The sequence below is a fragment of the Cryptotermes secundus genome, unplaced genomic scaffold (genome assembly GCF_002891405.2).
Source record: "Cryptotermes secundus unplaced genomic scaffold, Csec_1.0 scaffold160, whole genome shotgun sequence".
In the NCBI taxonomy this organism is placed as follows: domain Eukaryota; kingdom Metazoa; phylum Arthropoda; class Insecta; order Blattodea; family Kalotermitidae; genus Cryptotermes; species Cryptotermes secundus.
This window is the reverse complement of record NW_019745080.1, coordinates 2,081,625-2,107,227: the sequence shown is the minus strand read 5'-3', so window position 1 is coordinate 2,107,227 and position 25,603 is coordinate 2,081,625. Positions and strand designations below refer to the sequence as shown.

General features: G+C 40.5%; 1 protein-coding gene across 4 annotated transcripts in view; it reads right to left on the bottom strand.

Annotated features, from left to right (window-relative positions):
* The window catches only part of LOC111874882 (protein O-mannosyl-transferase TMTC1), a 339,223-nt gene that overhangs the window by 38,542 nt on the left and 275,078 nt on the right, over positions 1-25,603 (bottom strand). For all 4 annotated transcript variants that reach the window (XM_033755644.1, XM_023870740.2, XM_033755642.1 and 1 more), the window contains 2 exons: positions 24,430-24,543; positions 968-1,111 (listed from right to left, as the gene is read on the bottom strand). In XM_033755644.1, coding sequence (XP_033611535.1) covers positions 968-1,111; positions 24,430-24,543 — 258 coding nt within the window. The remainder of the gene's footprint in view (positions 1-967; positions 1,112-24,429; positions 24,544-25,603) is intronic.

Sequence of the window (25,603 nt, the reverse complement as noted above, 5' to 3'; positions counted from 1 at the left end):
AACGATCCTGTGCTTCACTAAGCACTACGCCATAAAGGCGTATGGGGGAGTAGATGCATAGATCAACATCTTCTTGACCTCGGCAGTCAGCTTCACGCCCAGGTCACTTTACCCCCGGGTAAAGAGCTCCAGGCACGCATTGAATAGGAAGTTGGGTGGACCCCAGAGCCGATCTGGATGACGTGGAGAAGAGAAAATTCTTGACCCTACCGGGATGCGAACTCCAACCTCTTGGCCTTCCAGCCCATAGCTAGTCGCTATACCGACTACGTTATTCTAATTAACAATGTAATATTATTTTCACATAAATATTTGAAAATTATTATTGTAGAAATAATTATATTAAAAGTTTTATAGGAAATGAAAATATAAAATCTGAAATTCTTTAATATTCCTCAACTGTGTTTGAGACGGGAACATGAGCCTCCTAAACTGTGACATTCTTGAGCTGTTTATTGCATGATCCTGCACTTAAAAGTGTGAATATATCACTACGTAAACGATTGAACTACCGTATATAATGGTCCGTGCTTATTTCTTTGAAACTGAATCTGTGTGCCCAGGGATTTCCTAAATATACTAAATCCTCACTAATCCGGATTAACTGGGGGGAAATATCATCGAGATTAATGAAGCAAAAGATACTTCCTCTGTCAGTAGCTGAAATCTATGGTCTCCTTCATCAGCTGAAGCCAATCTTGCGTAGTTTCAGTCCCTCCAGCTGCCCTCAATACAGTCTGAAAATCCTCTTGCTCTAATCCGTCTTGCTCCTAAATGCCATGTGTCTTTTAAAGTGTGTACTCAAATATGAACAGAATTTTTCATTTTTCGATCCTGATTAACTATGCCCGGATTAGCAAGAGTTTACTGTAAATCAATCGCTAAGCACACTGGATTTACAGCATTGTACTAATGTGTGAGGATAAGAGGTATATTAAAAAGCTTGTGAAATGGAGTACACACTCACCGGTACACTTGTCCCAGGTTGTAGTGCGCATTCACGTGGTTAGGAGAGTACCGGATGGCGGCTAGGAAGTGGCTCTCCGCCTCGTCAGTTCCACTCATCAGAGTTCCCAGGTTGTTGTGGGCACTTGCGTAAGTGGGCCACAGTCTGCAAAACAATCAAGAGACACTGTACGTTACAAGGAGTCCACAGGTTAACCCTTCAAACTACACTCGTAATTACTCCTATATATATGTAACATCTCATTTAATAGCTTGAAACACGGATTTCNGAAATGAGTACCAGGAATTAATTAAATAATTTTCCTGGGGAGTAAAGCGCGGCCGGCGCGTAACGCTGACAACTTTACCGCCATTTTTGAGCCGATTGTCTAGATAATGTGGGACCCTAAACGTCTCAGAGCCCTATGGACCTTCACGGCCTGGTACAGGGATAGCTTTACTTTTTTACTTTATATTCAGTTTCTACTTCACAGGAAAACGTTACGCTTAAATACAGATGGGTCGCTGTTGTTATGGAAACCTAATATCTCCTTAATGCATTATGTCAGTAAAATGCAGAGGTACGTTTGGTGTTGAAAGACGTGGTACCACGAGTAAACACTGTCCTTTTAAAGTTTTAATATTGAAATGTGTTTCATCTATATAGTGTGTTTATGAGTTCTGTATAATTCTCTGAATAAACAGATATTAAAAAGTTATCCATGTAACAGGCTGTGAAGACCCACAGGGTTGTGATACGTCGAGGCTCCCACACCTTCTCTAGACAATCGGCTCACAGATGGCGGTGAGATTGTCAGCTTTACGCGCCGGCCGCCCTTTACCCCCTGGAAGATCCCTGGTGTTCATTTCTGTTAAAGGATGAGTTGACCCCGGGGCCATAGTGCGGCTGGAAGGATTAGGTAAATTGAAAAATTAAAAAAACAATGACTTCTGGTTAACTGCTTGGCTTTTTTTATTGCTATTGGGGTGGGACTAAGTCCCTTGTACTGAGGCCACTTCTGGCCTATTGTACCAGCCACAGATGATAGGTGAGGGTGATTGTGGAGCAATTGGTAGAATGAAGATTGGCAGGGGAAACCGAAGTACTCAGAGAAAACCTGCCCCAGCACCACTTTGTCCACCACAAATCCCACTTGACCAGACCCGGGATCGAACCCGGGCGGAACAGAATTAAATATATGGTTCGCTTGAGAAGCCAGAGTGAAGCCAGGTTCCACGTAGAATTTCTCGACAACAGTTTCTGTGTCTTAGAGGCCAAGTGAGAATCTGAGGTTCAAGGGGTATGCAAGAACTCATAATGAAAGACGCCCATAATGGATTTTTAATAAATCTATCAGACACTTCAGCTGCTAACACTAAGGGTTGTACAAAGAACTTTTCATGGACACGTGGACGATGAATCCAGAACACAATTCGTAACACTGGGCATGATTTATACGGCATATTTGCATTTCTACCGTCTTCCTGTTATGATGCAGGCGCCCCAAATTTAAAACTCTACAGGATATACGACAAATTACTGTTCTCACTCTTCTTCAACAAGATGAAGGAAGATATGTAATATTTTGAGTGTACTTGTTCTCCAAGTTCATACTTAGTCTACGTTTCTAATTTCGAAAAAAATAAAAGGATGCTTATGAGATCACCTTCTGTTTGTGTGAATGTGTATGCCCACCTAATGCTTGAAAGCCGGAATAGTGGTAACAGAGGAGACGACCGATTCTAGGCACTGTCTCGGTAAACAGTTCCCGCTGCAACGAATACTTGCGAAACAATAAGAAGACTGTTGGACGCGGTGTCTTCTATGCGGTCCGTGTATTATCAAATACTCAATATGTAGTGAAAGTAAAGCAGACAATAAGACCTTGCTTCTAATTCTCACAGCCCGTGATGTTCCTCTTATTTACTAAGAATTATTTGCGAAGGAAGAAAACAACTCCTTATATGGAGATCATGAGTGCCCTTCTCTCAGCAACTAATCTGTTGAAAATATTTTCCAGATATAAATGATTTAAGCGTTGTCTGAGGAGATATGTATGGTGAACACTTCGCGGTAAGTCCTGAATGAGGTAGTTACAAAAAGAAGCTGAAGCAGATAGGACCGTAAAATATCGGACAGATGAAAATGACTGATATTTTGCGGAAACCTTCGTCGAATAGAAGACCATAGACATTAGACTGAAGCCCTGTAGGGGGCCAAAAAGGGGCACAGCATAACGAATGTCCAGTGATGATGGTTTGGAACTGATGAGGGAAGGACGGCTGTCTGAGGGAAAAGTATAGATCCACGCATGACAGAAACATGACGCAAGGAATTCTTAAGGGAAGAAAACACCAATGACAGATTTAATTTTCTTGAGGGATAGCTATGAAGATTACTGTCTTCGTGTAACACCGTATAGTCTGGTATATTGTTACGTATGTAGCTGGAAGGGAGGACAGTAATCTGGCGTGTGGTTGAACAATGCAAGACGACCAGAATACAGAAGGCTTCTGCCACCCTCAACAAGAAGGCAACAGGAAATTCCGAAATATTTGTGCCTACATACCAGACTACACGGCCACAAATCCCAGAACACAATTATCTCTATCTTAAGAGATGAGACGTCATGTAGTCCGGTAACGTTCACTACGTTTTCGAGGAACACACTGCTTCCATCTTCAGGGTCTATAATGCAAAGAAAGTAGCAAGAAAAGCATGTTGATTGTTTACTTTGCTTGATTAGCATGCTGGTTAACCCTCAAGATGGAGTCAATATGTGTTTCCGAAACGTTGATTAACTTATATAGGACTATATTGCGTCATAACCCAAAGATTGTACTCTTCGGAGTTACCGCTCTGAGAACCACAATTCCAGCCAACTATTTTCCATTTTAAACGCCGGAAGAACGTCAGTTCTTAAACATACAATAAATCCTCGTTATAACGGCAAAAATCTGGCTCTCTGCACTTGTGGATTATTAGACCTGCTCAGGCACTAAGAAGGTTTCATAGTCAGGAACTATTTAAAATAAAAAAGAACCTCAATGTAAAATCCTTTACATAATCACATTGTATGATTCTGTATTTATCACGTGTATTGGCTGTGTGTCCTATGGCGCACGTCGGGGAATACCCCTTCACTCAGTTATAGCTGACATCGGCGATGACAGCCATACTGTCCCTTATATTAGTCCGTCGTAACGAGTGTTTGCTCTATTGTCGATTTAAAGATACAAACAGAGACATTAATATGCTCATTAGAATTATCGAGATCGTTTTAAAATCAACATATTTCACAGTTCATTTTGTATAAATATTTCTTAGAAATTTCCTCTTTGACTTATTTACATTTCATCTGAGAACTTTCCGGCATACATGAAACAAATTTCAACATTATTATTCAAATAATATCTTGCATAATAAAAAAGGTAAACCTATCCCTCTGACAGTCTGTGTAGACCTATCGGATTGTGAGATGTCGAGGCTTCCATATTTTCTAGATAATCGGCTCACAGATGGCGGTGCGGTTGTCAGCCTTAAGCGCCGCCGCCTTTACCCCCCCCCATGAAGATTCCAGGTACTCATTTCTATTGGAGGCTAAGTTGACCCCAGGGCCATAGTGCGGCTGGAAGGATCAGGTAAACTGAAAAATCCGATCTCATCGGGAATCGAATCCGTGACCTTCCGGCTTGTAGCATAGTGCCTCAACCAACTGCGCTACCGCGTGCCCCTATCTTGTATCATATACTTTGTTAATTCAAGTTCTCTCTGGTATGTGAGATATATTTTTTTAAGATTTGTTTCAATTTCAAATAATACTGGAAAAACAAAACAGCATTTCATAGACAGGACAGCTGATACAAGAATATTATAGAAGTTGCATTATCATTGTATTTAAATGTGTTCATACTAAAGCGAGCATTTAGAGCAGTCGTGTACAGAACTCCTGCTCCGTACACTAAAACGCTATAGGGGCGGATGTTATCCCGAGATACTGTTTGTACTGTGACAAATCTCATTTAAAATTCATGAGATAAAAATGTAGCAGTGTGGGGTAGGGGCACAGGAAACTGCAGAAAATGTGGGAAGGGACACAGTAAGAGAAAATGAAAGAAAAACAAAGAGAAATACACATTTATAGAAGACGCCAGATATTTTATTTCTGACGGTGAAGGGAGAAAGGGGGAAAATAAAATGAACATAGAACTCAAGTCTAAGTAGTTGTATGTATATAGAATATTTTTTTAGGTACGAGTCAACATTTCTCTCTTCCCCACGTCATCCAGATCGGCTCTGGGGTCCACCCAACCTCCTACATAATAGGTGCCGGGGACTCTTTCTGCGGGGGTAAAGCGGCCGGGGCGTGAAGCTGACCACTCTCCTCCACCAAGTGTCGAGGTTAAGAAAATGTGGCTATACACATCCACTTCCTCACACGCCTTCATACAGTAATGCTTAATTAGGAATAACTTTACGAATATATGCTATTTTTGTTTCTGGAAAGAAATATAATTCAGGAATTTGTATTAATGTTAAACATTAGATTTTCTGTACGATTTGATGTTTCACACCGGTGGTTACGAAGAGTATTATTTTGTGGTATAAAACGCTGTTAAATCCGTTGAAAGTCAGCCGACGTTTCAGAGGAAAATATCGCCTCCATCTTCAGGGTCTAATAAGCCGAGTAATATGCCAATATGAAAGCAAGTGACAAGCAGAAGTCTGAAGATGGGGCGATATGTTCCTCCGAAACATCGGTTGATTTCTTTTATTTATAGTGAATGGACGAGGGATAGCTCGGTCACTATTGTGACTATACTATTGGCCAGACGTTCGTGGAATTTGGGTTCGATTTCTTGCAGAGGCAAGACGTTTCTTCTTCATAAACTCCAGACCGGCTCTGGGGCCCAGTGGGTACCTGATGCCACTTCCCTTGGGTTAAAGCGCCAAAAGCGTAAAACTGACCAGTCACTTAATGCCGAGGTTACGAACGATGGAACTACACCTCCACTCCTACATACGTCTTTACGGCACAGCGCATAATAAATTAAGTACAAAAATAAATTAACCTCTGCTTTCGTAATAATGCAAACTCGCCGTGTTTCCTGTGAGGTAGGATCTAAATATTTAAATGTTATTGAAAAGAAACTGATGCTGAAAAATATGAAGTCAGGAAAAAAAAGGAACTATGAGAAGAGTGACGATACAGTAACTGCCGAAAGGTAATGCAGTCTTGAAGTAGGTCAGAAGAGTCGGGTAACTGTGGGTTGCAAATGCAATGTAAGAAAATGAAACACGAATGTCTGGGAAAGTCTAATTCTATTAGAAATTCGGCAGGGTTCCGCTATATCAGACAGATTCGGGTCACCCGACTTCGAACATTTCGTAGACTATGTAGATGTCTACATTCAGCCAACCACAAAACAGAAATAATAATAAGAAAAACTGGTAAAAAGAGTCATGTAGAGTAGATCTCCTATCGTATGGCTGAATGGACCCTCTGAATAATGAGTCCTGTTGAATAAATTTCTCATAATTTGGGTCGCATTCTGCCCAGCTCAGAGACACTGCGCAGGAAAACAATTTGGTCTGACAAGCTACTGCCTACTTCACAGACAAAAGGATCTAGTGTCCATTATGCTTAGAAATATAAAGGTAAATGTAACATTATGCAGGCTCTGAGGTTTTCACAGCGGTGGTTATGAAGAGTTCTACCTTCTAGAATATAAATTGCGCGTAGTTCATTGAAAGTCAACCGACGTTTCGGAGAAACATTTCGCCTCCATCTTAATAGTCGAAGAATAAGTCTAGCAAGAAACCAGCGGGAAAACAGGTGGCATAGTTCCGATCATTATATTCGGTACTGGTTTCAAGCTCCGGCCGCTTTACCCCGGGTATATACTTAATAGGGGAATGTGTGGATGCTAGTACCGGTCTGGACCTGCGGAGAAGACGAAACCTCGTGTTCGTACCGAGAATTGGATAACAATCCCCGATCGTGGAATTCGTAGCACAAATGCTATAGCGAGACATCCAGGCGCGACTAATGTATAGGTTCTGTAACTCATGTGGTGACATCCTTGCAGAAAGTTAACTGCTAACAGTTCTGTCTCCTGGGATATAATGCAGTGTAAAGGAAAAGGTATGAGTTTTCCCTGTGCTTAACAAATTAAGCACCACGCCATGAAGGCGTATGGGGGAATTGATGTATTGATCCACATTTTCTTGACCTCGGTAATAGCTTTGGTCAGCTTCACGCCCTGACCGCTTTACCCCCGGGGAAAGCACCCGGTACCCACTGGATAGGAGATTGGATGGACCCCAGAGCCGTCTGGACGATTTGGATGAGACAAAATTCTTGACCCTACAGGAAATTGAAATTCCGACCTCTCAGTCGTCCAGCCCGTAGCCAGTTGCTATACCGACTACGTTACCCCGGATCCTTATAAAGCCGTGTAGTTCGAAGAAAGTCAACAGACGTTTCGGAGTAAAATGTCGTCTCCATCTTCAGGGTTGAAAAGTAAACCATGCAATAAATGAGCATGACTTAGGCAGCAAGCATTGCTGCCAGCCTGGTGCTGAAGTGTGCCAAGTTATTATTAATATATTTAAATTTGAGTGTTTTCACTTATGGACTGGATAATAGCTCTGGATTCGAGAATCAGCTATTCATAATATGACAATTCTACCGTTGTTTCGGCTAATTTCTCTTTCGTGATCATCTTTTACACATGCAGTAACCCCCATTATACATATATACTTATGCTTACAGAGCGTCCGAGGAGGGAAGGTCAGTATTCTGGGAGGTCATAGTATCGGTCATTCTAAGCAAAAAGGTGTGTATGCACATGTGTCCTACTCAGAGCGGTTTCCGAGATAGAGCAATTTCACTGTACCGACAAGCAACACGCCGTGTCCTCACACGAGCTGCAAAGTGCATTGATGTTGACAGAGAAATTTTCAAAAATGTTATACTAGTTGAACGGTACCAACTTTATCACTTGAACAATAAATACCGGCATTAGAAACAGTACGTAATATCTCTTTCTTATCAATAACTTTGGAACTGTACATTTTTTGCTTGGAATGACAGATTCTATGACCTCCCAGAATATTGGCCTTTCCTCCTGGGACATTCTGTATAGATTGGGTGCTCGGCTTTATGTACGAACAATCCTATCATAATACTCTATACTGTAAAAAATGCAAAATACTGTTTTCGAGAATCTCTAGTATGCAAGCAGGTTTCATTAAATGTAATGCAGCTGAATGGGAAAGAGACTACTGCCGACATATCAACCACCAGGCCGAAATTTTCTTACCCTCAACCAGCCACTGCTACCCTTTGACGGCGCATTTTGTTGTCAAAATCTCACGCACAGCCATGAAAGTTTTATTTATAATACATATACATTTATGTATCTTGAAATAACGCATAACACATCGTCTGTCTCTAATTTCAGAACTCAGTGTTCATGTATTTGTTTCGTCGATATTTTTTGCCTGATAAAGAAGAGAGAATATATGGAATCCATTAAGAAAATTGAACTGGCCCTGTTTGAAGCAGAACCATAGAATCGAGAGAAATCTTCTTTTAAAGTTTCTGATTAAATGAGACAAGTACTAGAAAAGCTTGATACGAGATTACATTAGAACCGGTCTCTGCAGAGTGTAATGGATAGGGCACTATCTTGTTCTTTTCTGTGATTTTGTCCGTTAATGTTCTGCTGTAAAGTTTCTTTTATTAAATTCTGTAAAATTTCCTTCAGAAAAACGTGGCAAAACGAAGTTCATAACGATTTATCCCCGGGTTGCTAAACTCAAATTCAAACACTTGAAGTAAACCTAATTTATAATTTCTTCAATCTGAAAAAAAAAATTCTTAAGCTCAAAACTTTTACTACGATTTATTACAGAAGAACTGAACTTCGGAACACAAAATTAACCGAGTCATGAAATTACCCGCATCTCTTCTGCAATAAAGTGTTCTATTTACATCAGAGTCCATCCGTATCCTGGACAGAAATACTTCCTTGAATATAACTTGATTATCCTTACAAACTTCTATATTTTGGGATATAATCAGAGCCAGTATCAAGAAACTTCTCATAGAATTGAAGAATAAATAACCATTAGTTATAACCAAGCAGGCTGGCCTAGAATTCATAGAATTGTATTCCAGAGATACTCGGTTCTAATTCCGACCGAGACATCGACTACCCTGGCTAAGAATTTCATGGTATTCCTCAGTCCCTTCAAGCAAATTGCAGGGTACTAGTTCGATTAGGCCACACCCGAGTCCTTCTCCACCACCAGTTAATGATCCTAAAATTCAATAAATTTAGGTAAGATAGAAAGGTGAAGATATCCCTGTAACAGACGGTGTTGGCCCATAGGTTTGTGAGACGTCGAGGCTACCATATTTTCTAGACAATCGGCTCACAGATGGCGGTGAGGTTCACTGCCTAATGCCCCGGCCGCCTATTACCCGCAGGAAGATTCCCCACTAGTTCAGGTACTGATATCATCGTAGAATAAACCACATACACACAGACATCAACGAAGAAATGATCTGTTACGAACTGAGAAGTATATTCCATGAATATTACAGGTTAGTAGCAGGTTACAAAAACATCGTACTTGATATTATAGATTAAATTGTACAATTCAACGTAAATATGTAACTTCGAAGAGCGTAAAAGTAAAGCCACGTGTTGCAAGAGGGACGTCCTAAAGGATTCACTGTACGTCAACACTTCGGGCCCAATTCAGTATAAAACTAAGTGATTTAATATAAATAAAATGACAGCCAATCACTCATCTTTGTCAGCTGTATGATTTTTATTTTTATTACGTATATCCTTTAAACCTGTTAGCCGGGATAGCTCAGTCTGTATAGCGACTGGCTACTGGCTGGACGACCGAGAGGTCGGAGTTCAAGTCCCGGTAGTTCAAGAATTTTCACTTCTCCATGTCGTCCAGACTGGCTCTGGGGTCCACTCAACCTCCTATCCAATGCGTACCGGAGCTATTTCCCCGGGGGTAAAGCAGCCGGGGCGTGAAACTGACTACCTACCTCCAACTACTGCCAAGGTCAAGATGATGTTGATTTACACATCAACTCCTCCATACGCCTTCATGGTGTAGTGTTTAATTAGTTACGAACAGGAATTATTTTACCTTCTTATTTTTATTATTTGTAACCTAGACATTATTATTATTATTTTTGAACAATTTATACAAGATTAATGATCAAATTATGAAAAAATGCATAGTTATTTGGACGTCCCTGATGATGGCCTGAGGGTCTAAACATACCGGGAAATATGATCATTCATTGACTATGAAAGTCGTTGGGTTAAATGGGCCTTTTGAATTGAATGACTGCTATTGAATTACATCCCACCAACTTCATTCATTTAAATTAGTCTTGTTACTCGCGTTAATAAATCACTGATTTCAGGGCGGCCAATTTCTAATAACGTTTCAATATCCACGTCACTGTTAGGTCCCAACACACAGGAGACCCCTGGTGTGGCGAGCAGAGACTAGTCCCCAGTTCGTCCAATAGGAAGAGTGGACACGAAAAGGTTCTGATAATAATGTTTTGTCTGTTGTCTATCTGGGTCCAACAGCCCCCCACAAATAAATGTGGCGATTGGCCCACGGTGTTATTAATTATGACTTATACATACACGAAGACTCACTCATCGTATTCAGCATGTAACTATGAAACGTAGGTAACTATGCCCACAGCCACATGTCTACAAATAAAGCAATGCTAACCTTTGCAGGATCAGATTGACCCTCGCGCATGAATATAAAGAATTTTTATCTTCTGGAATACAACGTCGTGTATCCCGATAAAAGTCATAGTTGTTTCGGAGGAACATTTCGCCTTCATCTCCCTCCTAAACATGCCTGATATTTAAGAGTTTATCCATCTCACTTCGGTGACCAATGAATATGAGCATTTTAAATCTACAAGAAATAAAGCTCTTCATGTGCCACGAAAACAAAACTGCAAAATTTCTCGAAGGCAGCTTAACGATTTTGAATATATTTAAGCAATTTACCGAAACCATATCCATAAATAATACGGCATAGGTGGTATCTTTATATCAAAATAATAGTAGGACCACTATGGGCTCAAAAGCGAAATTACATTTTTTCCAAACCAGCTCTACTGGTTAGACGTCTTGAACGATTCTCATTCTAATGGCCCTACACGCCATGGACCAAATTAATATTCTATAGACCAAATACCCCAAATGCAGCGGAATTCGAAGAACGGGATATGGCCCGGGACTAAATCACAAAATATTATTTTTCCCGAAAATGGTTCAAACGACATAGATTAAATTTCGCTAATTTGTAATACTGATAATTAAAAATAAAACTCCAATGATCTCATTTCAAACGAAATAATGAACTGCTATGTAGAATCTCTAGGGGCGATTATCAGTAACTAAAAGACAAACAAGTAACGTATCTCTATAACAGGCTGTGGACGCCCACAGGGTTGTGAGACGTCGAGGCTCCCACATTTTCTGAACTACTGACTCACAGATAGGGTGAGGTTGTCAGCCTTATGCTCCGGCCGCCATTTACGCTCAGAAAAATTCCCAGTACTCATTTCTATTAGAGGCTGAGTTTACCCCAGAGCCACAGTGAGACTGGAAGGGTTAAGTCAATTGAAAAATCTAATGATCTCATCGGGAATCTAACCTGCGACATTCTGGTAAGTAGCATAGTGCCTTAACCAACTATGGTATCGCGTAAAGGTAATTTAAACCGAAAAAAATAAATTTTCCGAAATATTTTTTTGACGCTAGCAGAAGGGTGAGACCCATGAAGACTATGTGAGAAAATATTTCAATGTCTTCACATCAACTTTTGTACGGGTTACCAGACGTTTCATAACAGAGAATAAAGAGGGTCGAGACACAGATTCTGCGATATTCCTTCTCTGATGACAGGGACTACAAAAGCAAAGAAGTGTATGTTACTTTCTGTCCTACTCTGTGTCTCTTGTAATCCTTCTTCACTCTTATCTCTTTTTCTTTCCACTCATTTTTATTTCTTTTTCCCCCTCCAAGTGTTCTTTCATGTTTTCTGCTGGATAAAGTACACCTCACCCTTTGGCCATTCCTTTAGTACTCGTGGGCCAGTGGCCTAACCATTAACACGTTAGCACGGAAGCCCTAATGCGTTCATCTCCCCTATCCACGAGCCATGCTTCATGCGCCTGCGCTACTCCAATCAGATGTTCAGCACATCACCATAACTAACTCCGTGGAGCCGAGACATTGAGAAGCCAACAGTCGCTCAGTTAATCAAGAATTTCACAGCAATTTATGAAATTCGAAGGTTCATTTGCCGTGTTCACAGGAGCCCATCACTCTTCTTTGTCCTGAGCCAGATGAATCCAATCGGTACCAAAAACTCTATTTCCCTAAGATTCATTTTAGCACATCATTATAATGCGCTGAATAGTAACTCCAATGAAAAGCTCACAGTTGTCCAGAAACATAAGAAATTTCCCAACACTTTATGAAACTCAAGAGTTCACTGCCGCCTTATTATCTTGACATGTGCCCGGAAGGACTAAGCAAATCACGAAAAACAAACGTTATACATATTTCTGGACATTATCCATCTTTTGTTTTTACCTAAAACACCGTCCTGTTTATATTTCAAAACACGACGTTTTGAAGACTGGATTCTGTCTCTGTTTCTAGGTAAAACCTACTCAGTTGGACCTAAGCAATATAGCTAGTCCCCAGCACCAAGATAGGGTATACAAGCCAAGCACAGCAGAAACCATCTGTGAGAGCTAAGACAAAACATTAAAATATTAAAAACTCTACACGTATGAGGCCGTGCATCAGACAATTATTAGAACAGAAATCATCACTGGAGAGACGAAATTCTCCGTACGGTACCAACACAAGAGACCCAAATTTTCTGAGTCTACACTGGATGGAATTGTGGTTTTTTTACTTCTGCTGTGATAATGGGAGTCCGGATGGGAGAGATTTCCAAGCTGGGTTGACTGACCGGATGGTGTATCAGAAATGTCTCAGTCAAATAAGCCATTCTCCCGGTGGGGATTCAAACCGTTTGATCTTACTTACTCTAGTGAAATGTTGTAAAAAACATCTTTAATTTTCATTTATAAAATCAGACACGTATCTTTTGTATTCCACTACTGACCTCTTTCACAGCTCTGCTATTTATATCCCCATATCAATTTCCCTCTGTGCGAGTTTCATGAGAATCTCTTTCTCCAACGAACGAAACCCCCGTCCGGCAGTTGCCTGACACCATTCATGGCCGTATAAGCAACCTGACTTCATTCTATTTCTAACGGAAACATTAGCGAGAATATCAAGTGTCCATTCTCTGTATAAATCAGTTACGCCTTTACCTGGTACAAGTTGTTGTGCTCTTCCTCTGAACCATTATAACAGAAAACAATTTGCTTCGTGGCATCTCCTATAGAACTTTACCAAAAGCACACGCTTACAATGGCTCAAACATAGATATATGGAGTGATCATTAAGAGAGAACAAGCTGAAATCGACCGGGAAAGAGAAGAATCGCATTTCAAATGAGAAAAAAAAAACGAAATTATAAGCCTCCTTATTTCTACTAATAAGAATAATTAAAGTAAATTATAATGTAAATAAAAAGGCAAGTACTGAAAGAAAACGTGTCTAGCATTAAGAAAATCTAAAAGGGACCAAGGTTCAAAAAAGAGCTGTAGAGCCATAGACAGACAGACAGACATACGGACGGAGGGACAGAGAGACGGGCAGATAGATGGCAGCCAGACTCTTCGCAAAGAAACAATTCGGAAATCACATAAAAATGTCTTCCTTAAAGTTGTCTACTCATGACGCACCTTATTTTGAAAGATGTTCTGGACGAACATACCTTCAATTACGATTCTTCTAAATTTATTTTACTTTCTCTGATTTGATTTTACCATGATATTAAGATTATAGTTTTCTGTAAAGGTACTGTATGTAGTTTGGTAGAAAAATACTGTTACGTGTTTATGAACAAATGCGTGGTTTGGATTCATTGAACGCTTACAACTCGTAAATATCAATGATTATAACATTCTCGCTAATTTACGCTCCCAACATATTACTGCAACTACAGCACAAGCAATATCTTCTGTCTGCTATTCAGTCGCTGGGTAACGGCTACTAATGACAGGGATCTCTCACGGCCAACAACAACCTGCCACTGCTCACTTGCAACTAACGACTACCAACCGCTCACTCCTACGTCCGATTGGTTAACTTCAGAGTCAAAATTATGTTACGACCGACAGTCAGTCGGCCAGTCTGTCTTGGTGTCAAGCCCCATCTGAAGCCCATCAGGCAGTTGAGGATTTGTTGATGTGGGCGCTCTTTTTCACGAAAGGAAGGATCTGTCATTTATAATTGCTGTTGGTCTTTACCAGCGCAGTCATTCTCGGGTCCAGGTCCCGCGGGACTCATGACCATATTTAACTGCCTCAGATTCGAGACTCCCCCAACATGAAGGCCAGGTGGCCGTATTTATATCCCCAAGAAACAAGGTGGCCCAATTGTGCCTCCAGGCACTGGGTTCCCTTTTCGTCGCAACCTACGACTCGCAGGGCTACCGTAGAGGTATACGAACCCGCCTGCACACAGTCTCCTAACTAACGAACTAACTAACTGCAAAGAGAGTCAGAGTTACTTTACGACTGGCAGTTTACCGCCAGTCATTTCGTCCTGGCTCGAAGCCCCATTGAAGTTGCGGTAACAGTCCGTATGTAGCATCCTCTCTGACGAGAGGATGGATTTGTCTCTTATGAACATGCTTGGCCTTTGTCAAGTGTACGTTTCTCACGTATAGCATGTTACTGAAAATTCTTTCTTTTGTGCTATATATATAAGTCCTCTGTCAGTACAGGCTTTCGCTGACTAACTTTTCCCGTTAGTCCTCGTTATATAGACTCGGCTCTGACCGTACAGAAAACACAATGTCCTATATTGCTGCGTCACTATCTGTTGTCGCGGAAACGTATTTCCCGTGCCTCTGCCTGGAAGTGACTGCCTCTACCTTTTCCACCACACAGGCTTTCCGTTATCATGTCACAATACTGTATTTCTGATATACTTGACGTCTACTTTTTAAGGCAGAAGAGTTTTATGTCCTTTTCTTGTTTATTTTGAGTGTCCTCTCTTTCTTAAGACTTTGACCTAATCATCTACAAGGCAAGAATGTCGATTATGAACCCAACATTGTTCTTTTGTGCTTAATACTAAATACTCTCATGAATAGTTGCGTTAACTTATCATCAAACACAGTTCGCCGAACACTGCTGTGTTTGCATTGTTCAACATAACATGCAACATTAAATAAATTGAAGGGCACTATCATCTGACATGTGTCGCATCGCAATTCGGTAGAAATTCACCGATACTTCGGAGGAACTTAAAAATTCAATCTTCAGAACAGTCTGCTCTCTGTTTGTTGCCTTTTTGCGTGCTTACAATATCACAGAACCTCAGGATGTTGACAGTATATTCTTCCAAAACTTTGGTAAAATTCTACCAAACTATACGGCGTTAGATCCTGAAAGACACGCTGTGATAATCTCAAATCCCACATTACATTAAAACATGACGCCTAAAAGCTGGAACAATGGAGCCAGAGGAGAGGTTCATTGATAGGCAACGCCTCGACAAATACGCAAGAAACAAGAAAGGAATTTTTGGAAAATGTGTTTCCTTTTGGGTCTGACCCGAGGCTACATAACGAGGATCCAAGGTAAGCTGAGGGGATAACTGAGAAGAGATGGCAATGAGATTTTTGGCAGTTGGTAGTTGCGGCAGACAATTGGATTGAGAGTTCCGGAGTTGATAGTTGTCTGCTGGAACTGAGAGAATTGAAATGAAATCTGCACGTGCGGCGGTGACAAGGGGACCTGAGCGCGTGAAACTGAAGAATCTCTACTGTTAGAAGCCGTTGCCATGGAACGACTAGTGAAGACACAGCAGACTTGAAAATGCTTAGCGGGTCCTGTGGTATTTATGAATTGTGGAGATTAACGGTAGCGCTTTAGTTACGTGTAGCTCCGAGTGGTGTGTACAAGTGGTCAATAAATCCAATATCCAATCCTTACTCCGTCTATAGTCACACACCTCTAAATCGTGACAGTATAAATTGTCATTTGAACTAATGTCTCTTGTTGCGACATTGTACATAGTGTTCGTGAGAAAATAACAAGAGAATGTACAACTTCATTTCATAAAGTAAAACAACAAATTATCCTACAATTTATCAGAGAAGTGTCTTCTTTTCTCGTTGCTTCCCTTCAGGGAGGGCCTGTCTCGTCCCTCTTTATAACGGTTGAAACCAGCGTCTGTGTTGTTTAGGTTATGTTGCGTGTGTTCCCTGTGATTCTACATGGCGTGTACAAATCACTGAGCCTCCGAGCGCAGGGTTAATTGAGAGGGAGTGTTGTGCCTAAGGCAAGAAAGCAGGGAGGGCGGTGTTGGGAGCCCTGGCATGAAAACCCACTTCAAACAAGTTCCCCTTCGTGTCATGGAGAAAAGCTAACATTCACAGTGGGAGAAATATTATTTCATATAAACATTCTTCAAAGATAATATATCTTAACAAAGCCATAACGTTTAGAAATCTACACATTGTGAAATCATTTTAGTTTTGAGAACAAAAACCAAACAAATATCATGTAATATCGTATGCAAGCGAGACTAGAAACCGTTCTATATCGCAGACAGTTAGACTTTGGTTTATTAACGGAGTCCCGGGTTCAATCTCGACTTCATGCGTGATTCGTTGTTGATGAAGGATTACTGCAGCAGATTAGCCTCCAATTATATCCAGTTTTCTCCTGATAATCAACATTCCACGCTTATATTCACCGCCTTCTATATTGTGGTATAACCCTGACCAGGTAGCACATTATCATATTCTCAGTGTTTAAGTATAGGACTTCATCTCTAACCTGGCACTTAGTTGGTTAAAGAATATGTTTCGGAGGAACCTGCTTCCTCTATCTTCAACACAGGGAGTCTGCTCTTTAAAATTACGATGGTTGGAGCAGATTAGAAACTAGGTATCTATCTACCAACCTATATGACGTCATTAGAAAACCGTAAAGTTAATATTTGTCGCCATAAGAACTTAAAGCTGTGACGTTTGTGAGTACCGAAATTTATGTTTTGTGGTGATAATGTAAATTCTTGTAGAAATAGCAATGTTTTGAATAATCCTGTTGCCTTCACCTACAAGACTAGCCGGTGTCACAACTAAAAAACAAATTAGTAATGGTTTTTAAAACACCCTACGAGTCTGTATCTTATTGGGTGACTGAAAATAAGTGATCAAAACCATGCTTATTGCTCGGCTGTTTGAGATTTTAGAACTTAAACGGAAATTAACTTCATTATAATCTTGTTACAAAACGAAGCCTTTTGTTTTCCTTGTTCGATTTTCTGATTGATACTGAAACTCTAAGACGAAAGACTGAATAAAGGAAGAGAGGGGGGAAGAAAGGGAAGACAGAATTTACTGCATCTGCTGGAAATCATGTTACTCCCATGACAGTTTTCCAAAGCCCCCTTCTCCGTGTATGAAGCAGTTCTACACAGTTATGTAGCTTAGCATTCAAGGCCTCTGTGAATCCCTCACAAACAAGAGTACAACTTTGCCTTAGAAGTTTATATTGTAATAGAAACATGGAGGGATTGAAACTTCGTGGTATGAAATTAGTTACTTTAACAAAAGGAGAGAAGACTATGAGACCGTTTCTTTGTGATGGCAACAGCATTATGTATTGTTTGCGGACAGTATTAACAAAATGGCCACTCATTATTTAAAAAAAATCTATGAAGTCGGAACAAGCACAAGAATAAGCCGTGGACAGCATCAAAAGAAATGTTTTACAAAATTTGAGAGAGAGGCGGATGAGTTCCCATTGGAAGAGTTCCGCAACAACGCCTAGTTCCGTTATGAAACGGTCACCAGCCAGTAAGGACACGAACACGGCGTTGGGAGCCGCTACCAAGCAATGACTTGTGAAGACAAAGCAAACTGATTAGAATTAGTGCCTGTCTTAGTGTATTGTAAAGAATATGTATTTGCGATGGCGTTATAATTAATAATAACAGTTACGATCTGTAACATTAAAATAAATCCGATTACCAATCCATACTCCATGTGTAGTTACTAACACGTGACTTACTTACTCATGGAGCTAAGCCCTTCTTGAGAAGCCAAATCTGCAGCTACTCAAGAATTTCCCAGCATTTTATGGAACCCGACGGTTCATTGCCGTGTTCACAAGAGCCCTCCACTGGTCCCTATCCTGAGCCAGATCATTCCAATCCAATAACACGTGACAGTTTCTTTTAATGCGAAACAGTTTTAAATCCTTATCGTAACTACATGAAACGGATTCTCTTCTTTGTGGGTTACTTCATGACGCTATTAGCAACTAGACCAGTAGTTGTCAAAATAAGGGGGCGAACCCACGGAGTGACGTCACGGGATTACAGGGGGCTGAAGTTATGAGAAATTACGTATTTTTAGTGCCGAATTCAACTCACATGCTCAGTTTCTTTTAGCTGAATATAATAATCTCTTCCATTAGCACCCATCAGAACTATTATTCTAGATATTAGAATAAAGTATTACGATTATATTTTAACATTTATCATCATTATTCTTCGATAAATGAAGGGCAGTATGCAGTAATTCTTATTTTAATAATTTGAATTCTTAACCATAGTTTTGTTATGGTGCTAATCACTAGTTAGTTGATCTCGAACTATAACACGTATAAGAGCGCAAAGGGTTAGGGTATATCAATAAAACGGTTGGCATGACTGTCTGGTGAAAAACAACACAATGCGCCATGTCGGGAAGTTTGGGAACCAATCATCTAGACTACAAAGAAGTGAACGATAGGATGATTGATGAGTAATAAATTGGAAATAATTTGGAAGCAAGCGGTCGTGACCTAATCGTGGTAATCAGGCCGAACAGAGTTCAAAATATAATACGTGAAGGGTAAAAGAGGAACTTGTTGCACGTCATTTTGTGGTAATAAGGGACAAGCACCGCACGGGATATTCACTCGTATTGTTGTCACAAGTAATCAACAGTTCACAGAATCACACACTGTACAACTAAGCTAATCAATAATATCAAATAATCTCCTAATTTGGAATACTACGGTAGTGTGGAAACGAAACGTGACAACGTTACAATAAGCAGCCATACACACTCGACACAAAATGTCTCCGTGTCTGAATTACGTCACAAAAGAGGGGAATGGAATACGAGTGATGGAGAGGACAAGGGGGGAGTACAAGGAAGGATTACGTTGGTTGCATATGCGCTATCGCTCGGCGTGCCTCGGATTGCTGGCCAATGCACGTTTTCAATTGTAAAGGTCGTACTTTGCTGCATTAACAGACACTTGAGTAATATCTCGAAACCCATCAATTATCACCCTTATTTCAGTTTCATGTTTATTGTTGCTATTGTTGTTCTTGTGGTAGTGGCGGTGCTGATGGGTGACGGTTGGTGTGAGACGTCGAGGCTCCTACATTTTCTAGAAAATTGGCTGACAGATGGTGGTGAGATTGTCAGCCTTACGCGCCGGCCGCCCTTTACCCCCAGGAAGTTTCCTGGTACTCATTTCTGTTAGAGGCTGAGTCGACCCCAGGGCCATAGTGCGGCTGGAAAGATTATGTCAACTGAAAAAATCCAATGACCTCATCAGGAATCGAACCCGCGATTATCCGGCTTGTAGCATACTGCCGCAACCAACTACGCTACAGCCTTTTAGATTTACTGTTTATCGTAAAATATTTTATTTTGAATTAAAAGTTTTCGTAAAAAGCGAGCTAATTTTTCTACACGTAAAAGCTATTTAACGGCTGACTTCTTTATATATGTGTGTGTGTGTGTGTGTGTGTAACTGTAGTTCACTTCTTGTGCGCCGTGTACAAGCTGGCTTTCGAATGGATATATCAACAGCAACAATGCACAGAGGATTATGTAGCGTTAGCAACGCCATTGTTACGGTTCCAAAGAGACTAGTAAGCTCTGACCGCCCAACTAATGGCCAACTACTGTTGTTAAACTATCGTATGGTGGCTATTGAAATTGCTTGTCTCCGTGGATATATGGACGTGCAGTCTAAGCACAGTGAATGTATTATTGACATGCACAAGCTGGCAGAAGGCTTAGCAGCAGTATATACAGTTTGTTCGACAGTGCATATTCAAAGGGACTAGTACCAGTACGAGGCCTTATTGTGACCCATTTTTATATTCTGAATTCTGTTCTCTGCAATTCCATCAACACCATATTTTAACATTTCCATTACCGTGAATAAGATATTGTCTTTTGTCAAGTAACGCCTTGCGGTCCGTAGAAGTCTATCGACGTTTCGGAATAAAGTATTTCTTCCGTAAATCCGAGAAAGTAACTAGCAAAAACATGGTTCTGTCTGGCTCTTGATTGTTGCTGTTTTCCGACTTGGTTTACTTCTCGACACTGAACAATCTCCGGGGTGTGACACCGTGGAGATTCGTAGATAGGTCTTACCTATTTACCAAATTATATTGCTTCACTTCCCAGAAAACCGTGACTTTAATACTAACTGCTGCTGGAATCTGAAACCTCAATGCATGATTAATCTATATGGAACAATTCGAAAATAATTCAATACGAATTTCTGGAAAATTAAAAATTATTACTTTTGTTGACATGTAAATTATGAGTTGGTTTGTTCAGCGAAGTTCTATAAAACTATTAAATATTCTGTTTGAAATAAAAATAATTACAACCTATTCAGTTTACTAATTTTCAGTTCGTTTATTGTTATTATGTAAATTACAGGAAATATATTTTTAATTTTGTTTCAAAGTTAACTACCGGTTAAATTTCCATGAAGCCCACGCGTCATCAAGGCAGATTTGTGTTTGTAAGGGGTGGCCGTAATTCTATGAAAACAACCGCCTTTGCCTTATTCACAGAAACTCATTACTGTATGTTTAGGAGCAATGGTATAAACAGATGCCTTGCTATGTCTTCATTAAGAAGGTAGCTTCTACATTTATGTGCATGAATAATATTAGCAAACTTTTAAAACAAACCACCGCTGAGTTACTACCTCTTGGTATAAATACAGTCGAAAGTCAAAACATTATCAGGCGTTAAACTTCGTCTTCCGAAAATAACTAATTATTTTTTTTTCAGAAAAACAAATCATATAATTACAAATAATATAATTTATACCTGGTTATATGAATCCCATAAAATTAAAAAAAGTAAATTGCTAATATAAAATAAAGTAAATTCGCATCAAAATTTTGAGAAATAGATGCTACAGGAAAGTATTTTCTTTCAAGTTTCAATTCAACACTTTGCAAAGGGAGACTGGCTCATTTAATAAACTTAACAGAACGGTCATACTTTAAACTGATGATGGAAGCAGGACTAGCTTCTGAAGCACTGTGTTTCTGTAACAAAAGTAAAGAGACGGAGGAGAATGTCCACCATATTTGTCAGTTTGATGGCACAGTTCATTGTGTTGAGTGCAACACAAAGCGGGCTAATACGTCAGAGAATATAAGCGTACGTTAAGCACGGAACATAACCAACGTCACATGGCTGTTTCCATCCGTAACAAAGTACTCTCTGGTCTCATCATGATTTTAATATAATATATAAAGGAAACTTTATATCTTATTTTGTTCGTTTAAAGGTAAAAGGGCAAAGTTGTACCTGTGCTTGAGTAATTAAGCACAACTCCCTGAAGACGTATGGGGGAGTGGAGGTATAGATGGAGAAGAGCGGCCCCGTTCAGTTTAACCGCGGGGAAAGAACCACGGTATCCATTGGATATGAGGCTGGGTGGTCCACAGAGCCGGTCTGGACGTTGTGGAGAGAAGAATAATTTTTGCCCCCTGCCTGGAATCGAACGCCGGCCATCCAACTCGTCGCTACACCGACTGAGCTCTCGCGGTTCTTGTCCGTTTGTTTATTCTTTGTAGTTCCATATACGAGTACTTCAACCACATATGATATGAGAGTAACACGCTTTTTTATCAGCAGTTAGACATTTCACAAGCCCCCCCCCTTTTTTTTAGATCAAGAATTCTAAATAAATTTTGAAACCCTCAAAAATGTTTTCGCTTACTGCTCGAGAATTATTCATTCTGACGTAGTGTCGAATGGTATAATGATAAATGAATGATGAACTGAATTGAATCTGGAAGGAACCTATCGTCTAATCGGGGTAGCATCCCAGTATTCACCTGGAAGTGCTGAGTAAAACCACTGAATATCATAATATCCAATATTTCAGCCGAGTTTCGAACCGAACACCTCACGCATATGAGTGTTCAGTGTTAGCGCTGCGGCAACCCAACTCAGCGAAAATAACAGAAAGAACACAATTCCTCAACATAACGATTCCAACTTCCAGGATGTAATGTAATCCGATAGCGTTGCCAGCATCCGTTGGCGTGAATGTCGGTCCATTGAGATAAGGGTGAAACGTTTAAATTGCTGGTTAAACATGTTAATAATGTACACGAGTTCGAGGCCCTTATCAGCATAGCCAGCTTCATTCTCGTTTTGCAATCCAACGAACGCGCGAAAAACAGCTCGTATGATGAACTAACGATAGAGGGAGTCCCCACCGGTTCTTGTGCTATTTTGAAATTTGTTTCAAATATTACACATCACAAATGAAATGCAAACAGTCTCACGTGATAATTATTTGATTCGAATACCAGTGAATTACATTCCCTGACGCTTAATGATTAGAGTTCATTGATTATTTTACAGCCATGTTCGTGATTCTGTTATGAAAAATTTCGTCAGAGTTGAGTTTGACATTGTTTCTTGTTGGTATCGACACGGTGTTTAATTAAATAACCTCAAATAATTGTTATGTGTCCGGTAACGAAACTCCAGAATTCTGGGTATAGGCTTAAACCCATACAAAAAAAACATAACACACACGTAATTAAAATTCCCAATTAAACCTCCGATGTTGCATTTCTAACGAACCACTTAATCCACAATGGTTTCTGTTTGTACAGTGATAATATCTGATACAGGAAACTGCATTTTATGAAAATAATTTGTTATGATTAATTCTCGCTTCGGGCAGTAATTTATGTCTGTAGTTTGTGTTTGTGTTTGTGTTTGTGTGTGTGTGTGTGTGAGTTGTGTATTGTCTGTCCTACGTCCGCAAAGACCAAACACTGGCTGAATCAGAAAAATCTTCCTTAGGAAGCTGAAAAGTTCTTGAAGTGTCTGTAAAAATAAATTATGTTTCCAGGCGCATCAAAAGATGATTTAGATTTAATCTGTATATCATCTTTGTACAATTACAGCAGTTGATTCCATATTACAATTTTTGAGGCTTCCAATACAGAGAAATACAGAGAAGGGGAGAGGGGGAGAGAAGAGGAAGAAAGTGGGGGGTAGTGAGAGACATTACATATGGAGGGGGGGCGAAATTAAATCTCCAGTTTTGAAGGTTTCCAAGCAACGCCTGTTCGCCCTTCTGGTAGAGGTAATACAAACGAACGGAATTAATTCTTATGACGTTGGAAGGGCTGCATTAAACTGAAATTTTGATGTTACCATTGGGAGTGTTGAACTTGTGTACCAACTCAGCATTTATTCGGGTAAATAATGTTTTTAAAATATCAGCTTTTACCTCACAGGAAAAATTGGATCTACATTATGAAACTAAATCTGTTAATGCTGTATTGAAAACTAGTAGCCGATACAAGTTATACCACCGAGTAGGATGTGAAAATTATAAGGTTTTAGATGGAATTTCGGGAGGTTCTGGGCTCGAATTTCTGTCAGGACACAGTATATCCTGATTCAAGTTTTCTATGGTTATCCTTAACCCCCCTTCAGGCGAATTCTAGGATAGTAGCGGAAGTTCATGACCCTTTCTTCCGAAATTCTTTCCAGTTCAACACCCACCTTGCCATTTTACGTCATGTAGCCTGAGATGCTGACAGCGTAATAAAATAGTCCACAAAATTATAACAACTTATGACACTCTATGAGCCAAATTATGTACTTCTTAGCGTTTAGGTTGGTGATTATGTGTAACACTCAATGTGTTTTAAATGGTTAAAGCCACAAACCAAGTAACTTTATACGGAGATTAATGATATAACAACTGTTTGCAGAATATTATCAGATTATACTGAATAGGAAATGTAATACATACAGAGATTTTAAAGGAAAAAGTGTTACGCGCCATGTGACACCATCAGAATCCAAATAAGCAAGGATTCCAATAAACCTCTTTGAGCTTGAGTTGTGACTGTGCCACCCTTTACTCCCAACATCGATCCAAGGAGATAGTTGAACCAGAAATAAGTACGAAGTTTCTTAGAGACATCTTCACTCACCTAAGTGCCTCCCTGTAGTGTCTAGTGGCCAGATCCAGCTGTCCGGTGTCCCTCAGGAAGTTGGCGAAGTTGTAATGCAGTTTGGCGTTGCGTGGAAGCGCCTTCAGGCCAGCCCTGCGAAAGAAAGGGCAATGCAATTAGCCTTCTGCGATCGCCGTTAGCACATGTTGGGAAGACGAGCCCGACGTCAGTTCCTTTAACGATCACTTTAGATAATGATGGGGAAGCTGAAACCATTGCCTGCGTCTCGCACGCTTTCCTTATTCAAATGTCGGAAAAATGAAGTCATTGCTCGCACATTCGATTCTATATTTAAACAAAAACAGGAATATCAACTTACGGCTCAGCCTTATACAGCTCACCATAATGAAATGTAGGGCAGCTCAACTCAGTTCAGTCCTAGGACGCTTGCCATAATTAAATGTCGGGCAGCTCAACTCAGTTCACCATAATGAAACGTAGGGTAGCTTAACTCAGAGCTCAGTCCTAGAGCGCTCACCATAATGAAATGTCGGGTAGCTTAACTCAGATCTCAGTCCTAGAGCGCTCACCATAATGAAATGTCGGGCAACTCAACTCAGTTCAGTCCTAGGACGTTCGCCATGCTGAAATGTCTGGTAGTTTAACTCACAGCTCAGTCCTAGGTCGCTCATCATAATGAAATATCGGGTAGCTTAACTTACAGCTCAATCCTAGAACGCTCACCATAATGAAATGTCGGGTAACTCAACTCTCAGTTCAGTCCTAGGTCTCTCACCACAATGAAATATCAGGTAGCTTAACTCACAGCTCAGTCCTAGGACGCTCACCATAATGAAATGTTGGGTAGCTCAATTTAAATCTCTATCCTAGAATGCTCATCATAATGAAATGTCGGGTAGCTCAATTCTCAGTCCAGTCCTACGACCCTCACCGTAATGAAATATAGTGTGACATGTTGCGCAAAGCCGAGCCCCCCCCACACCAGCAGTGACGCGGCGGGTGAGTCAGCCCTCCCCTCCCACCCCTCAGCGGTAACGTAACGCTCGCGTAATAGGCGAGTAATCACCCCGCATCCTGGCAGCTATGCGCGGTGACGTCACGAGCGGAGCCGAAGAGAGCCGAGCGGAGCCGAAGATAGCCGAGCCCCGTAACCGGGTAACTATGCAAGGCGAATCAACAGCGGTGACGTAAC